Source organism: Trachemys scripta, chromosome 5 (assembly GCF_013100865.1).
Source record: "Trachemys scripta elegans isolate TJP31775 chromosome 5, CAS_Tse_1.0, whole genome shotgun sequence".
Classification (NCBI taxonomy): Eukaryota; Metazoa; Chordata; order Testudines; family Emydidae; genus Trachemys; species Trachemys scripta.
Window position 1 is genome coordinate 52,414,114 of NC_048302.1, and position 27,967 is coordinate 52,442,080.

General features: G+C 38.2%; 1 protein-coding gene across 7 annotated transcripts in view; it reads left to right on the forward strand.

The window, feature by feature from the left end:
* The window catches only part of GAB1 (GRB2 associated binding protein 1), a 134,677-nt gene that overhangs the window by 98,390 nt on the left and 8,320 nt on the right, over positions 1-27,967 (forward strand). For 4 of the 7 annotated variants that reach the window (XM_034772401.1, XM_034772402.1, XM_034772398.1 and 1 more), the window contains 5 exons: positions 1,112-1,192; positions 4,527-5,119; positions 9,941-10,014; positions 10,198-10,501; positions 27,582-27,671. In XM_034772401.1, the coding sequence (XP_034628292.1) occupies positions 1,112-1,192; positions 4,527-5,119; positions 9,941-10,014; positions 10,198-10,501; positions 27,582-27,671 (1,142 nt within the window). The remainder of the gene's footprint in view (positions 1-1,111; positions 1,193-4,526; positions 5,120-9,940; positions 10,015-10,197; positions 10,502-27,581; positions 27,672-27,967) is intronic. The other 3 variants (XM_034772400.1, XM_034772399.1, XM_034772403.1) reach the window with 3 other exon arrangements.

A 27,967-nucleotide genomic window follows, 5' to 3' on the forward strand; every position in this document is an offset into this window, starting at 1 on the left:
AATTGCCTATTAGGCATATATCTTTTGCTGAAATGGGGCCATAGCAAGTTGGAAATAGACCCCCTTGATAAGGAACTAGAACAGCCACAGGTTGCCCACCACTGACTAGAATTTCACAATACCTTTGCAGTACGTTATGCAGTATTTATGCAGATTATAAGGGGTCATATTTACGATGGGAAGGGGAGGGAAAACTTGTATGAGTGCACAGGAACAATGGTGAGCGAAGAAGGAATATATGGCATGACTGAAGTGGCTACTTTCTTTTCCTGTTAGTTTCTAGACTTTTATACCGTTTTGAGGGGTTTTTTTTAAAGTAGAATAATCTCTGGATTTTATAATACAGGTTCTAGATGTTAGTAGACTTGATTGATGCATCCTTTTGGCCTGCGGTATTTCTTAGCAAAGGTTTTTTTTTAACCATATTTTAAAAAAATAAAACATAGTAGTAGTTATAATTACGTAGGCAGATGTTATAACATTCGAAAAAAGTTAGAAATTAAAGGAATTTTCATAAATTCTTAGTTTGGGAGTGTGTTTACCTTTTAGTTTATCCTTCAACAGTGACCAATGTTCATCAAAAAATGAGGAGAAAATATCTTTCTTTAACATGTTCCTTTTTAGAACATCTAGGAATCAGTGCATTCCTGTACATTTGGGGGAGGGGGACTAAGGGCAAATAGAGAATATTTCTAGATTATTTCTTTTTTGGAATTTTCAAGGTTCTTGGTATTTGCATCTTCAGTGCTAACATACATCTATTTTATTTATAGATACTTTAAAAATGTTGTACAATTACTGGAATTGGGAGCATGTTAGAAATAATAGTAGTTGTATTAATAATCATAATATTTATTCTATAGTACAGTTTTATGTCCTGATCACTTTGGACCATCCTTAAAGTTCTATTAGGTAATAAGTAAAAAATATCATTACATTTGACTGCAGTGTTAAATAGTATTGAGAGTTCATCTTTGAATTTACAAGAAAAATTTCATCCATAGAGTCTGTTTGAAATCTTTACATTTCTGGCTGGTTGGCAGAGATACATACAAAAATAACAGCTGTTATCTTGCTGATCTTACTCCATTTTTTCCTGTTTATAAACCAGCCCAGGGTCATCCTTTGTCTCTGAAGAAGGGAAAGAATACCTACTACTGGAGGATTTTGAAAGTAAAAAGATTCCACTTCAGTGAGTGTATAATGTTGTTTTTTAGTCTGTGTGGGAAATGAAGCACAGAGCCATAACCTGCTTGAAAATTTCATATTTGAAACATGTCCTGCATGGTCTGCTGTGAGTTTTAATAAAAGAAACAATATAACCCAACTTCAATTAATCAAGATAGGGCTATGACAGCACCTATCAAGGCTGAACTCACATTTCTACCATGCATGCTTCTCACACTGCTCTTTTACCATTCCTGAGTGCTGATACACAATAGCTGCTTTGCTCCTATACTTCTCTGGAGTAGTCTCTCTGCCCTGTTGTATTGATTCTCACAGAGGGAAAGCTATTGGTAGAGGATAAGTGACCAAACGACTTACGAAGAGGAACCAAGAGCCAGTTAAAAGGACAAAAATGTGCCTCTACTTAGTTCAAAGCCTTATCAGGGACATGCATACTCCCCCAACTCCCAACTGCACAGCTATATGGAGAGTGGGAGCCAGTTTGAGTAGGGTCCTATGTCCTGTCACCACCTCTGTGGAGCCAGGTCAGGACTTGAAGGATGTGCAGGACTCTTTTCATGGTACCATGGAAAGAGAGGCTGTCTTACTGTGGGAAAAGGAATGGGGGCAGATACTATGTTGCCAGTGCTCGGGCCTGGTAATGCAGCGATGTAAGGAGAATGTGTAGTAGAACCATGATGCTAGGAGTTGGTGTGTCAGTCCTACTCGGTAACAGATGTGGCTAATTTTTTTCCTCTTCCTATACTAAGTCTTTATTTTAAACAAATAGGAGTTCAGTGATGCTCTATGTTAATCAGTATTATATGCTGATGCACTATCAGAGCCAGAAAAGTTATTCATGACCTGCTATGGAAGTGTATGGAAAAGTTGTACTAAATTATAAAATGCAGCTGTTCTGCTTGAATGGAAGAAATGCACCCTTCACTAAACATTCTGCTTCTAGGGTCAGTCTGGAAAAATAATAGTGTTAATTCTCTTCTCAGGCTCTGCTCACAACCCAGGCTCTCCCAGTCTGAGATGCCATTCACAGTACATTGTGCAGATTTTCATAATTATACCAATTCTTCCATGCCTGTTTTGATCAGCAGTGAAAGTTGTTACTGACATTTTAATGATCATTTATGCTTCAGAGATTGTCACACTAAGATGAAAAGGGGCAATTTACTCCTCTCTTGGCACTGTTGTTTCAGCCTGTCTTCAAACTCAGACACACACAGATCAGTCTTGCCAGTTCACATTTTGAAGGTTATATTCACATCCATAAGGACTAGAGACTCAGTTTTAAAAGAACAGTTTTTGAAAATGCTTAGATTCTAAAGCACAAGATGCAGCCACTAGGGAAAAGGGAAAGATGGCTATGCTGCCTCAAGTAGTCCAAATCTGATCCCTCTCCTGTTTCCTTCTGTTCAGTTTTCATGAATGCACATGGACAAGAAACAGTGAGGAAAAGCATTGTTACTTTTAGAAGTAATTAAAGTTTAATATGGTAACATTAGTAGGTAGCATGAACTGTACTCTAGCAGAGTGGCATCCATTGCACTACTGATTTTCAGTGATGGTTTTAGTTGACTGTTTCCTGTATGTTGTGCATTTATAGAATTAAATAAAATGCAGCACAGCCTCATTAGGAGGTCTCTCAAAGGCCCGTGTAAAAGGCTCCTTAGCTCTCAGAATTGGTAAGTAAGATTTTAAAGGTATTTGTAATACTTTTTGTGTTCAGTATTTTAAAGCCCACTTGGGTTTGTGAGCATAGGTAAATAGAGAATATGTAATGGACAACAATGATTGTAATAACTGCATAATCCACGAATGGAAGAGTGAAAATAAAGTGTGCTGTACTGCTTGCTACATGAATTTCTATTCTGTTATCATATCACGCTATGCTGTGTGTTTCTTGCCTTAATTTGTATTTTATTTTTATAACTTTTTAAATTAGTTGAAGTTTTTGAAGGTGTGTGCATGCGCGCACTGAGACTACTAATCTTTGATACTATAGTTTGACTACTGTTTCTACAGGATAGAAAAATATGATTTTGAGACCTTTTTGTTTGTCACTGGTATGGTATATAAAATTGTCATCTTTATTCAGTCAAAACTCGCATTGCTTTTGCTGGGAGTTCTGTTTGAATAAGCACTATGGAATCAGGTTGTATATTTGTAAGTGTGTAACTTTTCTTTTTATAGCTCCTAGTATCCAAGACATTACATGCTGCTGTTTTATCTTCAGTCAAATATTTACTCCAATAGTTTTATAAACTGCCCTGTAATTGGTTACATGACTGGAGTAATAGGGGTAATAGCTGTACTTGTTACAGTGACATACTCAGATTGTGCCACACAGGCAACAATAGATTCCAGTGGTACTTAAATTAGAAAATAGTGTGGTGTATTCGATACCAATATGTTGGCATTGTGGGTAAATGCTAAGTTTAAGAGTAACTACTCTACTTACCTATTAGTGTTTTCGTTCATTTTGACTTTTGTGTTAAACTAACTGTCAGGCTTATCAACTGAATTTTTGTGCCACAATGTGATGATGGAATTCTACACAAGAGGGGAGAGAGCGAGCGAGTGCAGCCACTGCTTTTTTTGGTATTGTAGGTAACAGTTCATTGTTAGGTGCTCTCTTCGTAAGAGACGTAATTTCCAAAGAAGCCATATAAAACCCACAGTTTGGATTAAAAAAAAAATATATCAAACAATGCTGTCTTGTCCCTGGTCAAGACCAGAATACAGGTTTGTTCCCCATGTCCTGTAATTCTTTTCTTCAGACTAACTGCTTCAGCTTTTCTGCCTCCATTTTCTGATTTACTCTATACATTGTCTTCTGTATGCTTAAAAAAAAAGCGTATGTCTTTAGGTATCTACTTAAAGCTGTTGCAAGTTACAAGGCCTTATTTTTTTAATTGTATTTCCTTCGTATTTGTTAGAGGAAGCAAGTTACCATAAGCCCAGAATTTTAGTGCTATGTCTGGACCGTTAACATTGCCATTCATGAGCTCTTCATATAGTGTGCAACATGTTTTTTTCAAAATACTCAGCCAAACAAGAAGCCCTCCAAACCAGTCTGAGACTTTATTCAAAGTCACATATTTGTGAAAACCCCAGCTGCCTAGCTGATATGATGAATATATCCACACACGTACGTACGTGTGTGTGTGTGCGTGTGCGCGCATGTATAATTACTTAAAATATTTAAAATAAAGATCTAAGTTCAAGTTTTTTTAGAATTAAGAAATGGAATGACTTTTAGTTGCTTACATTTTAAATTTTCTGTTGTTCTTTACAGTTGTAATGTGTTTCTTTATACATCAACATTTCAATCTTATTTTGTTTAGATTGCATGCTGACTCAGCAAAGTCCATCTCTTCTGAAACAGACTGCAATGATAATGTACCCTCCCATAAAAATTCTGCTCCATCATTGAGCAAGCATGCAGTGAATGGCTTTTTTCAGCAACAAAGTACCTATGACTCTCCGCCACCTCGAGCAGCATCAGTGTCCGTAGACTGCAGCCTTTATAACCTGCCTAGGAGTTATTCACAGGATGGTTTACCAAAGGCAACATCTCCATCTGGGACTGATACAGAAGGAGAGCAACATGTTTTCAATACCCCTTCTGCTACATCTTCATTAGATACACAAATGAGGCATTTCTCCATTAGTTATGACATTCCCCCAACACCAGGAGGTGCTTATCAGATTCCACGAACTTTTCCAGAAGGAACTTCGAAGCTAGAGACTATTCCAGATATTCCTCCACCTCGGCCACCAAAACCACATCACACTTCGGATCGATCTCCCGTGGAAACCTGTAGCATTACTCGTACTGCCTCAGACACTGATAGTAGTTATTGCATCCCTACAGCAGGATTGCCACCATCACGCAGTAATACCATTTCCACTGTAGATTTGAATATATTTCGTAAAGGTCAGTAGTTGGTGTCTTGACCTTGCTTTTTCACGATTCTTTTGTTTCAATTTTGTGCAATAGGCTGAGCTCTTTAAAGGAGTGGACCTAAGGGAATTATGCACCCAGTTTCTACTGAAAATAGGGTGACAGAATGCTTTGAAAATCTCAGCCAAAATGAAGACCATAAAAAGGCTTTATCCAGCTTTCTAGAGTGCCACTTTTAAACATCCAGTAATTTTAAATTAATTTTTAAGTTGTCTTTAAATGTGTTACACAGAAACTAACTTCTAGTGACCTCATCCAAAATATAGGCATTTTATTTTAAATTTTGATGGTCCAAGTCTCAAGAATTTATTAAGATTGTCTAGCGCAGCCTTCAAATATACTATTGCCCAAATTATTTGCAGACAACATACTTCATATTTCTGTATATTTTATATTATAATCCTATGTGGTAGTGGTAGTCCTGTGATAAATTGTATTTATCATGGACCTTCATTACTTCACCTGCGTGGTGCACTGTAACAATGTTCCCTCAAATTTTTACATCCATGTGCAGAATGAATTTCGTTATGTGCACCAACATGGAGGTGATGTGTGATGGGGGTGGGGCCAAGGGGTTTGGTGTATGGGAAGGGGCTTAGGGCTGGGGCAAAGGGTTGAGGTGCGGGGGGCAGTGATTGCTCTGGGGTGGGATCGGGATGAGGGGGTTGAGGTGCAGGAGGGGGCTCAGGGTTGGGGCAGAGGGTTGGAGTTAGGGGGCTGAGGGCTCTGGCTGGAGGTGAGGGCTCTGGGGTGCGGCTGGGGATGAGGGGTTTGGGGTGCAGGCTGTCCCGAGGCTGCAGTGGGGAGAGAGGACTCCCCCTAGCCCTCTCTCACCGGGGCAGCTCCGGGGATGGGGCCGGGGGAAGAGGCGCCTCTCCCCACCTGCACAGAATTTGATAGCTTGCTGCGCGGCCGTGCAGTTTAGAGGCAAGTTAGCACTCTGATCCATTTTTGCCAATGCCATGGCTCACATTCCAAACCTACGAGTAGCTTCTAAACCAAACTGATAGAGAGCTTTTTCCTTCTTTCCCTCACATATGGAGTTCCCTGCTCCTGTTCAAAGGTGCAGTGGCTCAAGGCCCAGCAGTGGTAATCCTCATGAGTGACAGGTGTAAAGTTAGTGGCTGTTCTAAAATTGTTCTGGAAAAATGACTTGCTTGAGTTCCATGTTTCTTGAGTCTCAGTGATCCAATATATTTACTTAATTTACGTATGTCTTTTCTACTTGTCAAACTCACTTTTTGGTTTGCAGAAGTCAAGCGATCTTATTTTCTTTTTATGCGTCATCACTAGTAATAAAGATCCTATAGGCAAGTTATAACTGGAGTGGTACAGATGTAACTCAGGGCAGAATTTGGATACTGTGAGTTTACATAGGTATAATTTTAAGTTATACTTTGTGCTGCAGGGACTTTCTCTCTGGTGGTGATATGTGAGAAGGCAAAAGGGGGGGAAAAAACCCCAAACCCTCAGCTTGAGCTAGAGTTGACTTGCAGTTTGTAGGACTGATAGGTAGAAAAAAAATCTCATTACCTCCTCTTTCTATTAGAGCATTATAGACTCTTAGATGAGTCGATAACAAGTCTGTGGCTTTGTAGATCCAAATCAGCCATGGATTCAGCCCAGAAAGCTATCAAAAAGAGGCAGTTGAGGATTCTTCCTAATACCGGGGAATCCATAGATGTCACAAAACTGGCAACACCGTGCTGCCCCTCCACCCCACCACAACCACCTATCTGCAAATGGGGTGCCTTGGGAGTGGGGTGGAGCACATAACATCCAGCTGGCTGCAGCTGGAAACACAGAGCAACTCAGAAGCTGTTCTAAGTTACACTGGGGCCGTTCTGGTTTTAGCCATCCTAGATTGAGGGATCAGAATAGTGGTTTAGAGCCACTCTTCCATCTCCCTTCTCAACTGGTGCTGAGTTTATACTTGACATGGCTGACACTTGAGCACTGTATATCTTTTTTCTTCTTTAGACCAATACTTCCTGCTCTTCAAGATTGTGACAGGGCACTCTATCCACCGCAGGATAGCACCTTCTCCTGGCTGTTCTGGGGATTAGTTCTGTGAGGCAGACTTCCCTTCTGCCAGCTGCACTCTGTCTCTCTGTATTGCTCTCTGTGTGCAGCCCCTCTCACTCCAGGAGCTGCTCCAGCCAAATCACAGCGGTTTTCCCTTCCTGGGTGATTTTTCAAAGTCTCTTGCCACAAAAAGCATGAGGCAGTCCTCACTGCCCTGACAATGTCACTCCAGTAATGTCTCAGGCCGTCTTTCTGTTCACTGCCCCATGGTGCCACTCCCTCAGTGGCTGGTAGGGGAACCTGGGCCCACCCTCTACTCCGGGTTCCAGCCCAGGGACCCGACAACACACAACCAAGATTTGTTCAGTCCCCAACCTTGTAGCTTACTCCCTGGGCTGCTTCCTACTCTGTGTCCCACAGGCTCTCTTGTCCACCATGCTCTCTTCAGTGTAGGTCCTTCTCTGAGGGCCAGACCTCCCCAGGGTTGTACTCTTTCCCTGGGTCCCTTCCTTCCCTTTCTACTAAAGAGGAGGTCTCTGCAAACTTCCTCCTGAAAGCCTTTTCTGATGCTAGCTTCCTTTATGCTAGCCCAACCGACCTTTGCTCAGGTGACCTTCTCTCTAATCAGGGCTTTCTACTCAGCCTGTATCTCCCTCGTTTGCTGCTTAATTGGCTGTTTGGGCTCATCTGGCCTAATTCATCCCTCTCAGAACCCAGAGTGGGGAGTACACCCCATTGAAGGGTGGTCTTTAAATGCCAAGCTTGTTATTACTAAAATTTTTCCAGTTGAAGATAGTCTTCAAAAGGAAAAAACTTGTAGATGTGTGAATAAAAGAACTTAGACTCTGGAAACAAAGTAGCAAAGCATAGGGGCTCTTGATTAAGGATCTGTCTATTGCAAAGTATCATTGAAATCCTAGAAATCTTTTAAAAAAGAGGGTCAAATACATTAATATTGGATTTGTCTTTGATATCTGAAAGTGGAGAATTAATTCTGTTTGTTATTATCAATTTCATTAAAGGAGTTTAATATTTACTTTTTGATATAAATCATTCAGTATAATATTAGTTTCTAATGGCCCCATCTCACTGCTGTTGAGGTCAACAGAAAAGAGTCCCATTGACTTCTGTGGGGACTGCTCTAAGCCCTATATGTCTAGATAAACCCATACCTTTATTTCTGCTGGTACAAAAAATATATTTACATCCCTATGATTAAGTATATGTAATGTAGTTTGTCTAGAAAAAATGAAAATATAATAATTAAAACATGTTTGTATTTCTGGACTTTAAAGTATACTTATTATTTTCGGCATGAGACTTAACACATTTTTGGATGTTTCTTAACATCCAGCTGCTTCTGCCTAAGGAAAAATTTGCTACTTACAGTTTTTTCTGTCTTTTTTTCTCTCTTTCAAGCTATGATTAATTAAATATCAAAAGCAATATACATTTCTGTTTTTAATAACAATGGAAAGGTTGGGAAATGGTGGTGTTACATCTCCAATCAAATATAGAGAAATCCTTTCATTAATCTTGTAAATGTCTCTGATACGATAATGGATGCCTTAGTTTTCTGAGACAACTGAGCATAACAATGTCATGTTAATATAAATTATTAAACCAATTAAAGTAATATTAATTATAGGTGAGGGATCTTAAAAAAGAAGTCCTTTGGAGAGAGGAATTAGGTAGGGAATATTTTAAGGCAAAATACAAAAAAGGAATTAATGATATACTTGTTTGGATATTATTTTAATGTTTTGTTTGATGGAAAGAATGAATTAGTATTTCAAAATTAAAACATTTAAAACCAAACTCCAAAAGGCCATCCCCTTCCCCAAATGTTTCACCTGTAAATTTAGCAAAATGGAAATGGAAATATTGAGACAAAATAAATAGGCAACCCGCAATAAGAGATGGGCAAGAATTAGAATTTCTGCCCCATGGGAAATATATTTCATTCTGATTTGGAATTAAAAGTTGGAAATGTGAAATTTCACATGAAATGGAAATTTTCAAAAAAATTCCATTTTGGAAAAAATAAAATGGATATTTTTGAAAATTTCCAGGTTAGCTGGTTGACTGGTTTGCCAGTGCACCAGCAAGCCAGTTGGAGAGCTGGCCTCCCAAGTTGCTGGAGGACCTGGGAGGCTGGGCTGCCAAGGAGAAAGGCAGGTGATCTGGCAGGAAACCAGGTAAGTTTCCTTTGAAAGTTCTGATGGATTTTACATGTTTCCGTAGAATGTTTCAATTCTGTTGAATCAGCAATTTCCAATAGAAAATATTCTGTTGGAAAACTTCTGACTCACAATTTTGTTCTTAAAGTCACTTTTCCAAGTAGAACTCCATGTGAAACACCAAGATCTCAAAATCTGTTATGGCAGATATAGATGTTTTGTACCATTTGGAAATGAGACCTCTCAGCTTTTCAACAGGATGCATCACTTGTTTCTGGCCCTGGAAAATGTCAGTATCAGATCTTTAAAGTGTGACTTATACAGTAGATAGAAGCTTTGTTGATAAGTAGTGCAGTCATCCCAAACCTTTATACCACTCTGCACCATCATATAGCAGGTGTATCTGTCTCGCTCTCTTTCTCCCCGTTTGATTATTTGATGACTAGCGCTTTAAAGATCAGTAACTTGAATTGCACTTGAAAGCAGTTAGTAAACAACTACAGACTTTGGAAAAGTGGTCTAATGTACGTACATGACAGGTACTGAGATGAGAAAATAAATACCTACTTTCACCCCTTTCATTCTTTAGATATTAGTTCTCAAGACTGCTATGATATTCCACGATCATTTCCAAATGACAGAGCTAGCTCACTGGAAGGCTTTGTAAGTATGATTTGATCTGACTTGAGACTATACTGACAAAACATTTGCATGTTCTGTAGTACAAAACCAGGGTGTAGAGTTGCACGATATTTTTAGTAGATGAGATTAAAATATGAATCTGATTTCACAGCTGATAGCATAACTGATTATTTTGTTGTTAAAGGAAATGTATGTTAATTCTAGAAAAACAGAAGCATGTTCACAGTGGGAAGTGTTTCAAGTGAAGAACTGGATGAAAACTATGTCCCAATGAATCCTAACTCTCCACCACGGCAGCATTCCAGCAGCTTTACTGAACCCATCCAAGAGACAAACTATGTACCTATGACACCAGGCACATTTGATTTTTCGTTATTTGGAATGCAAGTCCCTCCACCCGCCCACATGGGATTCAGGTCCAGTCCAAAGACCCCTCCCAGAAGGCCAGTACCTGTTGCAGAATGTGAACCACCACCAGTGGATCGGAACCTCAAACCTGACAGAAAAGGTGAGAAAAACATGCTGTGGAAGTTGCTCTTACCCTATAATATAATGATTTGGCGCTTCATCTTTTCATACCAAAATCAAGATAGTATGAAATGATTGTTTTCCAAGAATTCAGATTAAAAAAAGCAGAACTAAGAATCTTAAGAAAGCATTTGGTCATTTAAAATTACCTGAGTAATAAAACTGAATATTTCTGTAGGTTTAAAGATTATAGCTGTACATGTTTTTATTAATCAAGAGGTGGCACGCCATTTCCTGTTATAAAGTACCCGTAAACAAACTAAGAGTTGTGAGTTAGTTCTTATACGTAATAGGCTATAGATGGCCTGCTCGCTATGAAGGAGACCACATTAACATTTTGATTAAATATATCTCTATAAGCATAGTAACATGTTACTAGGTAAAAGGATAATAAATCACTGCATGATTTAATGATAAAATGGTTCTTACATTTCTCCTTTAGTATTGTTTTAGGCATATACAGTTGCTGAAAATATTATTACAGTGTCTCAAAAATTAATTGTACCATGGGAGAATGAATTGCATGTTGTGTCATGCTGCTTCTAACAAATCCTATTAAAAGTACCCCTGTATTATAGAACATTTTTTATTTAAATTTTCTTTTAAATAATGAAAAACATGAATATCTACGTTAAATCTAGAAATGTTAAATAATGTTAGGCCTTACTGCAGTCTGTAAAGGCAAAGAAATTAGACCTCCCATGCTCATTCTCAGTTCACAATTGGAACTGCCCATCATCTTGACTTCAGTGCTCAGGTAGGACAGAGTCGCATAGGAAGCAGATTAGGTTGTTGGCCAGGAAGTTGCAATACAGCCCTTGGGATCCAGACAGAGCTCAGAGCCCACCAGCCCACGGCTCTCAAGCTGCATTTGCCTCACGCTAGGAGCTGGATGCCAAGATGTGGCCCTAAATGTCAAGTAATGCCTGTGAAGTGGACTGAGTTAGGATTGATTCTGAATTTCCCTGCTTTTATGGAGATTGCTAGATCTTAAATATCTTAACATTTAAAAACATTTCTGTTTTGGTTTTAAGAGCTACTTACTTTGTGGGAGACACTGTAGTGAGTTTGAGGAAGCTACCGCAACTTTAGTGACAAAAGTGCATGAGCAAAAACAACCAACCAAAAAAACAGAATTTAAGAGAAGTCTGACAAATGGGCCCAAACTCTTATCTTACTTAAAGGTAAATCCCCTGTAGCATTCCTATAAGATGTTCATTTCCATGCAGCATTATGGAGCATTGGATTTACTTTCCTTTAAAGGAAGTTATATTCTCAGGACTAAAATAGTCTCTCTTTAAAAACAAATAAGTCTTTCTCTTGTAGTGTGTCGATGTGAGACACCTGCATAGAGAGATCAAAGCGGCTTATGATTTTCAATCTCACTGTAATGTTTCATCAACATACGGGTCTTGTAGATAAATGGTTGTCATTTTTTTTTTTTTGCATGCTCAATAGATTTTTCTTTTTCAGACTTTGACATTTATAATTTTCTTTTCTTTGGAAGAAAATACTAAGAGACATTAGCTCATACATAAGATCAAATATCAGCAATGTTGGTTTCTAAATATATATAATTTGAAAATGAGTTTTTTAAATATCTGAAACCAATAATATTTACCAACTTGAAAAATGGCTGAACTGATGTACATGTATTACTTTAGGGGGGAAATGTAATCTGTGCTTAAAAACTCACATGCCCCCAAAATTTTAGTAATTTAAATTTTCAACTGGTAACACTGATGCTGTCAGGATGATGAAGTAGAAGATCTCTGCATAAAACGGGAAGTGCCAAGTCCTGAAGCTGACTAGCAGTGTTCAGAATACAAAACATAGCCTTCCTCAGAATCTTGACTTCCTGCTCACATCTAATTGTTTTCATGTTGCCAGACAATAGTTATGTTTAACAGTTAAGAAATATTTGACAGTAACACAATGAAAAAAATTGATATTGGAAAATATTTTTAAAATAAATACAAAACTGTTTAAAAATATTTTTCCTTGACTTGTTAGTTTCCATACTTTTACCAACATAGCGTGTATTGACCTTCACAAAAGGTCAATCTCTATACTAAAAAGATTGCCACTTTATTGTTGACAATACAGTGCAACCACATAAATCTCTGAGAAAGAGACGTTGCTTTTATGTATCTCTTCTTGAAACGGCAGCATTCTAAAAAGTGATATCATCCGCCAAATCCAGGAAAGCACTTAAACACGTTAAGAATCTGAGAAGTCCTGTTAACTTCAATGGATGGAGAAAGAAGATCATCAGGTTTACTGATATACTAACAAATGTACTGTTATACAACACAGCTCATATTGATTGGCTCTGCCCATTTTCTACTGACAGTGATGGCCTTTATAAAACAGCTTAAAAATAAATTAGTTTTATTTTTCTAAAGAACTTGAATTTTCATTTAAAAATTATATAATAGTCAAATATTGCCAACTATTTGTAAAGTAAAACTATATCCAGCAGAAGACTAAAATTTACAACAGTAAATTTTTAGGAGGTAAGGGAAATGGGAGAAAAGAGGAATATGCTTTAAAAACAAACAAACAAAAACCCTGATTTTGTTAATCAAGAATAATATTATGTCTGATTTTACCACTGTGAAATTGTACCTTATTTATTAACCCATAAAATAAATCTTATAAACTGTTTCTCTCCATTCTTAAATATGAACTTATTTAAACATTCCAGTCAGGATAAAAAGTCCATGTATTAAGTCGTCATATCCTTTTATTGTGAACGGTTATAATAAATAGTGAAAACTGGAGTATTTATTTTGTCATGTTTAAATGTCAACAGATGAAGTTCCCATGCTATAGAATATTTTTGAGTAATTTCAAATGCCATTAATATAGCACAAAACTAGCATAAATTTCCGTGGTCCTTTATATAACTGAAACACGCATACATTACAAAGATTTGCCATGATGCTTTTGTAGCAACTTCTCCTAGCACACTGTTTCTACACTTGTCATTTAAAAGTATTTTGACAATATTCCATTATAAATTACTCCAAGTACCTAGAGGTTAATGGACAGGACAGGCATTTCAAGAAAGCCTAGCCAGAATTAGGAAAAAGAAAAGAAAAATTGAGGAATGTGGTACATAAAATGTTTGTTGAGTTTTCATTTTAAGTATAGAGGAATTTCAGTGTGCTTATTAACCTGTGCTTGTTTTAAGAATTTTTGTTGGAATGTACTACTATTTCTCTAAAAGGAATGTATCATGGCAGAGATCCACAGTGTTGGGTTATAAGACCTCCAGAAATTTCAGGACCATACCTTCTCCTATCTAAGGGTATGTCTATACTTACCCGCTGATTTGGCGGCAAGCAATCGATCTTCTGGGATCGATTTATCGCGTCTTGTCTAGACGGGGGAGCCTGCCTGCCGCGTGTGGACCCACGGTAAGTACCTTTAAGTTCGAACTAAGATACTTTGACTTCAGCTACGTTATTCACGTAGCTGAAGTTGCGTATCTTAGTTCGAACTGGGGGCTTAGTTTGGACCAGCCCTAAGGAAGCAGCTGTGAGCCTTAACTGTGTATGGATAGCTACAGTTATTTCTATAGAGAGAAACTTTCATATCATCCAATCATCAACTCCTTTCTCTCTGGTACTGATGGCAAAGTTTCTTATTTAATGAGAAACATTGTTGCCTTATGTAACTTTTACAATAGTATATGTGATCTTTTTCTGTAGTGATATATTTAGCATGGATCTCTACATCCATGGAGAGTCAATTGACTTTAGCAGGACCTCACATGAGCACAGGGAACCATGTTAATAGTTACCATTGCAAGATCAAACCTAAGGTTGTTTCATCTTTCCATTTGAAACCCCAGTTTCAAATGGGTTTTTAATAACTGATAAGAATGTACTCTGCTGAGACTTGACATACCTGGTCCTGGCCAAGAATTGTGGTGCTGGATCAGGAGTGTTAAATGTGGGGAAGATTAATTTTTTAAAGGGGTTTCCTATTTTAAACTGATACTGATTGCTTGGTATTGTACATTCTGATTGCTTGGTATTCGGAGGGGTAAATAAAGCTTGAAGCTCAGTACATATGCACCCCTCCTGTTCTTTGGTCCACATAGCAATTGTTTTAGTTTGACCTAAATTTTTACATAGATGTGCAAATGAAACAACAATATTTTAAACAGTAACTAGTGTTTACTCCGCTCAACAAATTTTTACAATGCTAAAAATAATTTGTGGGTAGTTGAGAAACATTTCCCCTCACATTCTGTGTTTAAAATAACATTAAGGCCATGACACACACTAATAAGGTAATGGGAATTCACAGATAAGAACAGATTGCCCTGTGCTTTTTAGTGTTGTTGGGTTCCTCTGTCTACAGATCCCTTTGACTTTTTTTTTTTTTTTTTTTTTGAGAACTGGAAGGCTTTCGGGATAGTAATGGGTGAAATCCTGGACTCACTGGAGTCAGAGTTCTGCCATAGAATTTAATGAGACCAAGGTTTGGTGCAGTGATTTCAGATATTTACCCCTGTTCCCTGTCTCCGCCCCTGCTCTCCCAATCTATTTTGTGGAAATGAGGTTTGCAATGTTGTATTGCTTCCTCTGGTTCCACCATCTCTGGGAACCAACACGTTAACCAACAGAGACCTGGCCCTGTTAGTGGCTAAAAGAGAGTGGGCCTCTTAGGCATAAATATCGGAACATTTGGACACCTTTTAGATGTTTTCTCAATGCTAGTTCTTAGGAAATAGTACAGTGTTGTAAAAGAGGGTTTAACATGGTGAAGAAGGGGTGAGTTGTGGGTGGTGGTATCCCTTTGTATCCTTGAGAATTCATTCATATTAAATTAACAACCTAAAATTCATCAGCATATATGCAGGGCCGGCTCCAGGCACCAGCCCACCAAGCATGTGCTTGGGGCGGCGCCTGGAGGGGGCGGCGTGGCGGGGCACTCTGGCCCGAGAGCGGGGCCGCAACTGGGCTCACCGCCCTCCCCGCTGGGCTCCAGCTGGTCAGGGAGAGCGGAGAGCCACGGCGGGCTTGCCGCCCTCCCCACAGCGCTCTGGCCACCGGGGGCTCTCCGCCCTCCCCCCAGCGCTCTGGCCGCCGGGGAGAGCGGAGAGCCCCGGCCAAGCTCTCCACCCTGCTCCCAGCACTCTGGCCGCCGGGGGCTCTCCGCCCTCCCCCCGGCGCTCTGGCTGCCGAGGAGAGCGGGCCCGCGGCCGGGCTTGGCGCCCTCCCCTGCCGCGCTGGGGGAGGGGGACGCGGGGCGGCGGGTGGCTCTTTTGCCTAGGGCGGCAAAAAAGCCAGAGCCGGCCCTGCATATATGCATACTAATATACACATGAACACCCATCCACCCCCTCAGATAGCTGGGGGCCTAGCAGTCTCCAGACTTCTTATTTGCAGAAGTGTCCCTGAGGCCAAAAAAAAAAGGAAGCAGCAGCTGTGAACTGAGTTAGGCTATGCCTGTCTTACTATTTCCTAGGTTAAATTTACTTGGTCAAAAAGGATTAAATAGTTTGGGATTATAATGCATCATATGTAACGCCACTCCCTATCCTGGCTCACAGCTGCTCCCGCAAACGGGGGAGCTTTCAGTAATTTCTGGAACCTTTGAAAGCTCTTTTGAAGCATGGCTTGAGGCCTCATGACCCAACAGCCTGGATCAATTCAAGATACAGCCTTCAGAGAAGTGTAATAACAGGTAAGTGATATACTTTTTGGGACAAAATCCAGAGTATTCAATCCCTTGTGTTTTTACTGTACTTATCTGAACGGAATTTGAAAAGTATATTTTTAAATGTTACTTTAAAAGACCAGTCTTTCGCATTGTATTTCTTTTGTAGTCATTGTGCTTTTGCTGCTCTAGCCTGCCATAGTTGCATGTGGTGTGATGCTAAATTGGAAGCAATATTGCTAGCAAAATGGGATTTGCCTTTAAGGAATCTCTGTTTCCATCAGCACAACTGGGTGGTGTTCCTCTAAATCTAAAGGTATTTGACTAGCTTGGCCTCAAGCTGTACTATGACATCTTAATTCTTTGAGACTATCAAGCACTCCTTCCTTGAAGCATCATTTATTAAAGCAAAGGAAAAGCAGAAGGAAATGTACCCAAATGTAGTAGAGAGTGAAGAAAGAAGAAGTTTTAGGAATAGAAACAGGAATGACTCCTTGTTGACAACTCTACTTTGTTTTCTCATTGTCCTCTTCAGTGCAGTTGAATAGACCAAGAAGTATTATGACAATGTACTAGAGTTTTAAGTAATGTAGTCCATGAAACAGAGAAGATTAATTGCTGGTTTAAAAAATAAATATGTACATAATGCCATAGAGGAGCATGGCTTTTTAAGCCAATTAGAAGACCGGGATGGAAACCTGGCAAAGCTCCCATTGACTGAATGATGCCGGGATTTCACCCCGGTCCAGTATCTAGAGGAGCTTACAGTCATGATAACAAAAACACTCATCGAAGTGATATGTAAAAAACGGACATGATTTTACAACATGATTAACAAACAAAAAAAGGTTGTGGGTTTAAGAAATCTCAAGACTTACTCAGCTATAGCAAAATAATATATCACCTAGCATTCACATAGCTCTCCATCAACAGACTTCAAAGCTCTTGACAAATGGATATGCACTCTATTTATTCTTATTTTCCAGATGAGCAAAATCGGGCATGGAAATACTAAAAGACTTTTTCAAAGTCATACACTTGAAACAATAGCAGAACCACACATAGAATCCAGGTCTCCTGATTCCTAGTTTGATGTGCCCTGTTCTCTGGAACTTGTTGCTTCCCAGGAGGATTCAGTAGTTAACTATTCCTTGACTTCCTTTTCTGACAAGTGAATGCCTCTTTATCAGAAAAAGAACTCCTGATGGGAAAAATCATGTTCTTTGAGAGAACCTAGAGTTATAAGAACAAAACTAGATGCCAAAGTAGAGTAATTTAATGTCCTCGATTTATTTCATTACACTTGAGGAAAGTGAAAGATAATTTACCTCATGCAATTTTATGTGTGTCACGGAGTGTCGGGGACTCAGGGCCCTGCACCCCCGGCTTCCTGTGATTCACCATGACTCTCAGCCAGCCAGTAAAGCAGAAGGTTTATTTAGACGACAGGAACACAGTCCAAGACAGGTCTTGCAGGCATAGACAACAGGATCCCCCTCAGTTAGGTCCATCTTGGGGTCCTCGGGCACCCCAGCCCCCTTGGGAGGTCAGAGCCCCATCTGCCTCCCAGCCATATCACCAGCCAGCTCCTGAAACTCTGCCTTCAGCGACCCCTCCCACAGCCTTTGTTCAGTTTCCCTGGCAAAGGTGTCACCTGGCCTCTAACCCCTTCCTGGGTTCTCATGTTACATGCTCAGGTATTCCCCCTTGGTCAGTCTCCCATCGCCCAATGCAGACTATCCTAGCCACACTCCCCTGTCAACATTCAAAGACCACAGTAAGAACAGTCCCAGTTCGTCACAATATGTGACAAGTAGAAATTGGTGACAAAAACATTAAAGAAAGACTGGGGCAAATGCATGCTATATTATTATTATTTGTTTTTAAGACGCCACAAAATGGTATCGAGATTGGCATCTAAATCTGGATTTTGCTGAAGCAGAAAATATGTGGGCTACTATGTAGTTCTTCTGAATATATTTGAAAGGCAAACTATATCTTTGAGACTTACTGAAATTAAGCATTAGACTGCACTGTACAGTAACTTGAAGTAGGATCCTACTAAAAAGCAATATATAAATAAAGCTTCCAGTAATTATTTTTTAATGTGGTTTTAGGTATAGTCATCCTTTGAAGAAGAGAATTTTATATAAAACCTCTCTCATAGATGATAGTTGTAAGTGCTGGAATTGATTCTGACTTTGCCACAGTCTTCATCACCCATGATTGTGTGTTGGTTTGTACAGTACATGTGTTTTTTCACACACACACCCTGTTCTCTCCCAGTGTATAATTTCCTTGTGACATATTTGTATGCAGTTTGAACGATATGTACGTTTTGATATAGCAGGAGCAGCATCATCAAATAAAACTCAAGGAGGCCATGTGGCATTTATGTCTTTCACCATCTAAGCTAGTGTATTATTGAACCACTAAAATATAATGTGGAACACCTTGAAGTTGGTTTTAGTCTGAAAAATTATTTGTTCAAATACCATTTAAGATCAGATCTCCTCACTTTACATATAAAAAATTATTTTTTTTACTTCTTTGCAAACTCAGTCTGAAAGTCAAACCTAAATTCTTCGTTACTTATACATCACAAATTCAAAATCCATGCATTCAAAATTCAAAAGAACTTAAAAAATAATTAATTTAGGGTTCTGTTTGACTTCTGGGTTTTGAGCCTTTCACATTGTCAAGCTTTTTGAAACCATGATAGCTAGAAATGTGCTTTCTTTTGAAAACGAAAGCTCACATAACGTGACATCAGAGGTTTGGGCTTTAAGAAAATGACAAATATCACAAGAAAATGACAAAAAATTACAAGACTTATAGTAAAATAAACAGAGTGGCAGCACTGCAACAATGAATTCTGCATTCAAAACTAACAATTCTGATTATGATGCGTGAGCTAGAGTAGAATCCACCTCGCTCTCCCAGAGTTTCATTGGCACTGTAGCATTAAAAAGTTGTAAAAATTGTGTGTCAGCTTTGATTTAGTTCTAAATTCACACAGAGAGCAGATAAACTGAGTAAGAATCTGCCAATTCTTATAGGTTATATAGATTATATATATTTTTTTATAACTGTTAGTCATTTTTCAGAGTAGAAATACAGTTTTAAGGGTACATTCATTTTACTCTACTAAATAATCAAAAAGTAAAGTATTTAATCCTTCCAGTTGCTTCTGTCAGTTCCACTTGTTCAGTTGAGGTGGGGATTGTTTCTGTTTAGAGATATAAAAAATACTTTTTTTATTGCCTTCTCCATGACACCCAAGGAGATGATCACTGTTTCACGAGCATTTGTTTGCCCCAAAAGCAAGTATTAAACCCAGGTTTCGCCTGTGGCAGTGCAAAGTCACTACTGTACTACTAGGTTCGCTTCTAAGAAGTAGTTTTAAATGTAATTTATTTGCCGTTTACCTAGCTCGTTGCCAAGATCCAGCAGTTCTTAATTTGCAGCTTGGTTGTTTCAGCTTTGAATTTCAGTTACAAAAAGCTGAAGGTGGGACATTTAACAGTTCCAAGTTAAGTATTTTTTTTTTAATTGCAGCTAAATGTAGTCCAGCAGCAAGTGAAGTTCTGCTAAGTTTTAGATGTATAGAGTAGAAAAAAGCATCAAATAAAGAAGGCCTGCTCTAAATTTTTTTAAAAAACAACATAAACAACTTTTCAGACTGTATTTTACTAAATGTTGTTTAAAAACTGTAGTGTGTACCTGAAAAATCTTGAAATTGACAGGAGGAGGAATGAAAGAATGTTGGTAGCACTCCCCCCCCCCCCCCAGTATTGTTTCTGACTCTTCCCAATGTATTTATATAAATAGGTATTTTGATGTCTATGGTTTTTAAATAAAATGAAGCAGGTTAGCCCTTTCCACATCCAAGTTGGAATGTTCCCCCTTATGTAGCCTTAATATGATGCTTGATTTCCTAGGAAAAAGCTCTCTGTTCAAGAAGGTCTGCCATCTCTCACATTTATATAAAACCCGAAGAGCTACCTCAAGTTGACGTCCCACATGCTTTATTCTGAGTGGTCAATGATTCTGGAGTTTCAATCACCCCCTTGAAGCACTGTGTACTTGGGACAATATAAAATAATTGTTGTGTGATTAAATGCTTTCAGTTCATCACATTTTTGAGGCTTAATTAAATATGGACATATGTAGTGTGAGTAGCAGAGTAGAGCTGCTCGAATAGTGTTCGACATACTAGTCTTTGATTAATTTCATTGGTATTCACTGAATAGTTGTGATATTTGGCAAATATTCTATGGATCGGTGAACCCTAGATCAAAGTTACAGTTAAAAGACTTATCTGGATTCTGATTCTTCCCTTTCTGACACATTCTTCGTTTCTGGAGTATCTAAAAGTATCTTTGATGCTGTGAGAAATTTTATTTGGAGAAGGTAAAGACAGCTAGAATCACTTCCAGACTCTCCAATTCTTTTATCTCAAAAACAGCTCTTTTATTCAGAGAGATGCAAGCATACATAACAAACTGATTTCTAGCATTGTTGTATGTCCTCAGGACAAAGGGTCAGTACCATCCATCTCATTTCACTGGCCAGATTTGAGAAAAAATTTATCCTATCTCCAGGGTCGGCCCTCGACCAAATGGCGTCCCAGGCCAGGAGCATCTTCAGCATCCCCTTCCCGCCATTTGTTAAACTTTCCTGAATAACTTTTTTTAATTGCATTTATTGCCCATTTCACAACTTTGATGCACAATTTGCATGCATAATTTATCCCTGTCATGTACGACAATAAATTTGCCCACTGGGATCTGTAAATCTGTATTTATTCTTGTCATATATAGCAAATAATTGTTTCCTCAGCTGATAGAAATATTATAATTTTAAGAATAACTGAAATACCCTAACATCAAGAAATTGAACTGTGCACTAGCATTGGGTGGGCCAGTGTTAACTTGTGTTACAGTAGGTAACAGCCTTAGAATGTTAACCCTAGTCCATTAGTTCAAAAGGTCGCTTTTCTCGCCTTGGCCCTCGCAAACTGAAGCACAGCATCAGAGAAATTCAAAGACTGGCCAATGGCATTTTCAAGTGATAAAATAGCAAGTGACGTCAGTCTTTCATCAGCCATCAATCGATTGAAGATATGTTTTAATGAGCCTGAGCTTCAAAAAGATGCACTCACCATTTGCAACTGTGACCAGCAGCCTGAGCAGAATCCTCACAGCTATCCACACATTAGGAAAAGTGTCCTTCAGCTCTGCATCATGAATGAATTGGAGAACTTGGAGTGGAGAGTTCTTCCCATGTGGCAAAATGTGATGGATGTTGTTCAATTTGGCATAGAGGTCTTTATCATTGGCGTCCGAACATTCCCCATGAGTCAGCATCTGGTGAAGGTCTGTACAATTGTTCAAGAGTGTTTTCCTGTCCACTGGCAGCTTACTAAGGTCATATTGAAAAACCAGACCTTTTCATGGTGCTTCATTTATCCAAACCTTTCTTCAGTGGACACTTGAGCAGTGTCAATAATCGAGCAAAAAAACTCCCTCTTGAATTTTTCTTCTGAGCTTCCCATCATCTCATCTCTACCCTCATAACCAAACTGTCTTTTCTTCTGATGCATTCGAGTTTCCTTGAAGACAGGCTCAACTCCTACGTTTTCCACCATTGCTTTGGCAGCAGTGATGCCATCTTCGAATCTGTTGTCTCTGTAGGCCACAATTAAATCAAAGCAGCTTCTGATCAAAGTAGTAGCGGTTGCGATGTCCATCAACTGAGTTTGTAATGCCTTGTTTACAACATTTACTTGGAACAGGATATCGTGCTAAACCACAATTGAGATCAGAAATTTGAAGTCAATGAATGATCTTATAATTTTATACTTTTTCATAAGGGCAAAACAACTGCCATTTGGGACACCTGACTTGCTGAATATTGGCTTTTCCCCCTCCATCTCCCACTCCAAATAAGGCAGTGGTCTAGAATTCCTACTTCAGATCTCTTTTGGTTGTGAGGATTAGAGTCCTGTTGGTGGTGGCCAGGAAACTGCATTAACAGGGCATGTATTTCTATCATGTTGGTAGATTTACCTTTTTAATTTTAAGCCCTGAATTACTGAGATATAAATGGCATTGGCATTTAAATGGAATTTTCCTGATGCAACAAATCAAGCAGCCAACAGTAGGTGGTCCAAAAATATCCATCTTTAACCAAAATCTTAGATTTACTCTGTATTTGTTTTTCAGTGATAGTGTGCTGAGCTATACACAAAACTAATGACAGTCCCTGCCCTGAAGAGCTTAAGTGTCATGAAAACCAAAAATGTTAGGTCATTGCTGTTGTAATGAAAGATTGTACCACTGTCTGAACAGTTGTACTTTTTGATGCTAGCTTTCTTTTCATGCTTACTACACAAGACTAAGGCTTCTTGTGTCATTAAGGCTTCTACAAAAACAACGAGGAGTCCGGCGGCACCTTAAAGACTAACAGATTTATTTGGGCATAAGCTTTTGTGGGTAAAAAACCCACTTCTTCAGATGCATCTTCTTTTTGCATCTGAAGAAGTGGGTTTTTACCCACAAAAGCTTATGTCCAAATAAATCTGTTAGTCTTTAAGGTGCTGCCAGACTCCTCGTTGTTTTTGTGGTTACAAACGAACACGGCTACCCCTCTGATATTAAGGCTTCTGTTTTCAGTTTAAACCTTTGTTTGATCAAAAAAAAATAGTTATGTGCCAAATGGGCTACTCCTAACAATTTCTCAGACAAAAGAAGCATTGGTAGTCTGAAATTCTGGAGGAGAAATCATGTGTGATTGGGTACACTCTGACACTAGATCCATAAGTGCTCTTTCTAGTTGACAGTTTTCCTTACCACAATTTTTCAGAAAACTACACTTTATTAGTTACCCTCCAGCATGAAGTCCCATTGCACAATATTTATATCCCAAAATAATTTATGTATGGATGAAGGGGAATCTGTACAGAGCATTACATTGCCAACTTAAATTGTATTTTATTAAACAAATCTATTTAACAGTTACAAATATTATTGCTTATTAAAACCAAAAACACTGTTCTCCATTTTTTTGCCTTTTGTAGTACACTAGTTAGTCTCACTTCTGTTTTATAATCCATTTCATTTATAATCTTTTTAATTTTTGTTTCTTGCATATTAGTACAACATTGTAGTATACAGTTGCAAATGCTGCAATGTAATGTTTTAAATGCAAACAAAATTGTTTTTGTTGTTTTTTATTATTTTCATGAAAAATTTATATTAAGTGTTTGTTTAAAAATAATTTACAAAATTTAAATTTTGGACTTAAATTAACAGACAAATGCCTCTTAAAACAATATGTAAGATCCTTTTGCTTTATTCTGAAGTACCAGAGATTAAATGAGCCCAAATCTAGGCAACTTTGGAGTGCAATGCAAAACGCATCTCTTTACCCTCCAACCCTCAATAAATAAAGCTGAAGAACAGTCCCTCATCTCTTAGAAGACAGTCACCAAGACTCATTCTGCTCAGAAAGTAATCTACTGGAGTATGAGCTAATTGTTTTTGTACTTCATCCTCCTTAAAAGGAGCTTCCTACAACTTGGAAAAAGCAAAGAGCTGACCCCACCATGGAATCCACATTTCATCAACATTTAATGAAATTTAATTACAGTACTCAGATGCATTAATCAGAGGCATGATAGAAAAATCTGAGATAGTGATAGAACTGATGTTTTCTGGGTAATTAATAGGAAGCCTTGATACTAATGATGATAGACGCATAGAAATATATATTTAGAGAGAGACGGAAAGAGGAATGATATAAAGGTCTTTTGATGACAGAGCAGAGATAGTCTTTGTTTTTAATTTGTACAAAAATATCTCCTACAAAAGCTTTAAATCTGATAAATTGAAATAGTGGGACTGGGTAATCCTGGCAGTTTGGTAGCAGAACAATATGTTGCCACCAAGTCATTGTTTTGGCCCCAGTCTCCTTTGATGCCAGGAGCTGAAAGTACTGTGGATTCTGTATGTTCAGCCCTTGAGACATGGAAAAGCTCTTTGTGTTGCTCTTCCTGCTGCTGCATAGAGGATTTCATAATCCTTTGCAAACAATAAATTAAGATTGACGTAGATAAGTGTATATATCCAATATTAAAACTGCAACATAGGTTGAGGAAGTTGCTCAAAACCACATTGAATCATTAACAGACCTACAATAACAAGTCATGGTAGTGGGTTGGACACCTACCAGCCACATTAAAGATAGGTTACACAATATACATTGGCTAAATAATTTAATTAATCACTTACCTCTGCTAGGTTTCTCACTGTTCTCTGGATCTGTTCTCCTTAGCATAAGTACAGAGTGAAGAATTATTATAAATTGATGAGTTTTATTAGCCAAAATAGCTTTTAAAGCAGATTTAAAAAATTACAAAAAGCAAAATAAAGATGGTTAGATTCTGGTGTTCACAGACAGAAAAATTGACCACAATGTGGGATGTTAGTTTTCAAGAGATAATAAATCAGTTAAATTAATTCACAGTTTTATCAAACTTTTATCCTAGTTCTTTACTAGTATGAGTGTATGGGTGATTCTGGTATTAATGTGGAACAATCTATCCTTATTTATTTCCAATCAAGTTTATATGCCAATGGAATTATGGGACTGCTCACATCAATTCAACCAAACAATTCTACAGTAGGATTTAGAAGTTTAGACAAGTTATTTAATTATCAGAGTGTAAATTCAGTTCTGAATTGCCTTGGCCGGGTGATACTCATAGCCAAGTTTTGCCACTGATACATGCACAAGACTATCACACAGGAAACCCAGAACGTAACATGCAGGTAATAATTTTGAAGCTATTCTAACTCTTCTGGAATTTCACCAGTACCACCAGGTCTTATACCACTTGAACCAAAGTTTCAAATAGTTGTTAAAATCTTTAGCTTACAAGACAATTCAAAACTCTTTTCTTTTTTGTCTAAGAAGTTGTCAGTTCTCTTGACTCAAAATCTGTATGGTATTTAGGCTGAACTCTTTGAAACACTTAGCACATCTCACAGCTAATTTCCCTTGATAGCATTCCCCATCCTTTAAGTATGGCCTACATTCTTTGGTCCTTGATGTGTACTTTTACATTTGGCCATATTAAAATGCATATTGTTTGCTTGTACCCACTTTACCAAATGATGCAGATCACTCTGTATCAGTGACCTGTCCTCTTCATTATTTACCTCTCCCCCAATTTTTGTGTCATCTGCAAACTTTATTAGTAATGATTATATGTTTTCTTCCAGGTCATTGATTAAAAATGTTAAATAGTGTAGGGCTAAGAACAGATACTGGCAAGCCCCCACTAGAAACTGACCTGCTCTGTGGTGATTCCCTGTTTTACATTGACTACATATATATTTAAAATGGACAACCTCGTATGAACTATATGGAGCATTTTGTGGTCAGGTTGCCTAGGCAATTAAACTTTCTTGAAGGGGTCTATTACAGAATGCCTTTTGATAGCTGTAATTTTCTAATATAGTTTCTTGCATCTAAAAGGTGTCAATTAAGAATTGTGTAATCTAGTAATAGCACAGTATAATGTATCAGATGATATAGCTTGAGCTACCGTATCTTTATTGCAAATTTATAGGTGTAAAGTATATACAATAGAAGAAAAAAGTAAAAGAGAAATTTACTTCACAATTTAGCAGGAGTTTGTAGTTAAGCCTAGCTAGTTAGCTGTTGTAGTTACTTAACCTGTGTGAAATACACTGAAACGGTATCTGCTGTTTGACCTGTTTTAAAGGATTAAGCCTAAAGTATGCCAAGATTCTGGCCTATGTTTGGATGTTTTTGTTACTAATAATTTTAAATGTTAAGCAATTATAAACCAATATAGTGTTGTCTTTTTGACTCTGCAGATAGCCTGAAACAATAGCTGTGAACTCCCTGCTCTCCACCAATCTCATTCCCTCTTAAATTTGATGGTGACATTTAACCGCTTAACATTAACTATTTCATTGCTGATTGTTTTCATAGAGTTTTTCATAGACTATCAGAGTTGGAAGGGACCTCAGGAGGTCATCTAGTCCAACCCCCTGCTCAAAGCAGGACCAATCCCCAGACAGATTTTTGCCTCAGATCCCTAAATGGCCCCCTCAAGGATTGAACTCCTAACCCTGGGTTTAGCAGGCTAATGCTCAAACCCCTGAGCTATCCCTCCCCCCCTTTGAGCAGTTAGGACAGGGAGGGGAATGGTAATGTAGCCCATGGAGGGAGGGGGGAGATTTGGGATTTGCTCCAGGGAGAACAATGCAGAGGGGCAAAAGAAGGGGAGAGACAAAGACAAGGCTGGGAGAGGAGAACCAGAGAAAAAAAGATGGGTAAGAAAGAGAAACAAAGGTCAAAAATACAGTGGTCATAAAGGGCAGCATGTCATCCGAATATAACAATATCTATGAATACAACAGTAAGATACTGAATAATAAATAGCTATAGGAAAAGTTTGTGCCAAATTGTTCAAACCTGAGTGCCTAAAGTGAGGTTTAAAATAAGTGGGAGCAGCAGGTAGTAAGCGCCTCTGAAAATTAGGACACTTTTTTATTTGCGTTCCTAAATATGGGATTCAGGAGCCTGTATTGAGGAACCCAGATCTGAAACGTTTGGCATTATTTATAACATCAACATAGCCACAGTCGATCTACTCTAGCTCTTTATGCAGACCTCCTGTTAACATCAATGAGAGTTCTTCTGGATCGGACATATGCAGACTTAAGTTTATATCACAGCCCATGGCCCAGAATTAAACCTGGAATTAGTCCTCTACAGAATGACTGTGACACTAAGAGAAAGTCATGTCTGCTTCCTCAGGGTCAGAAGGAAGCTTGAGACAGATCAGCAAATACAGTATGAAAAAGACTCCCAAAAGACTTATCTGGAAGAAAAATAAAGGGATTTTGCTGGTTTTTAAGGATTAATATAGTGGAAATTCATATAAACTATCTTTTACAATTTCATTTTAACCTAAATTTTAAAGGATAACCATTTTCCATATCTTCTTAAATGTTCCTCTAACATGGCAATTTTTTATTCAAAACTACTTTTAAAAATTGTAATTCAACAGAAATGTCTTTTTTTTTTAAAATAGCTTTCTACCTTTTAGATACATCTTACTTGCTTCAGACAAGCTTCTTGCATGCAATGTTTTGTTCCTTTAAAGTGTTTTGCTTAAGCCCTGGCATGAGACCTAGCTGGGCTGTAAAACTCTCCCTCAGCAGCTTGCTTATGCTTATGCAGTTAGCCTTTCTGCAAGGGGTTCTGCTGCTTATTTACAGAATTCCATTTTTCCAATTATAAAACGAACATTATATTAAGAGAGTCTTCTTTTTACCAATTAGGTCAAAGTCCTAAAATTTTAAGACCTAAACCACATGGTTTAGAGCGAACTGATTCACAAACCATAGGTGACTTTGCTACAAGAAGAAAGGGTATGTACTATAGCACTGCATGTTGTATGGGGCTGTGTTTTTAAAAAAAAAAAGTATGTTTCTTTTAAAGATTAAACTGTAATAAAGCATTGTCACTGCTAATGTTGTAATCTAAGATATTGGACACATTTTACTTGCTAATCAAAAGTGTTTCCCATGCAGGGGAAAACATTCTTACATCCTGAATAGTATAAGTAAAGCTTTACCAGAAATTAACACTTATACACACAAGTTTTGTTCTGTTCTGTTTATAGCTGCTCATATTTCAGATTTAATTTTGTATCTGTTTATTTAGA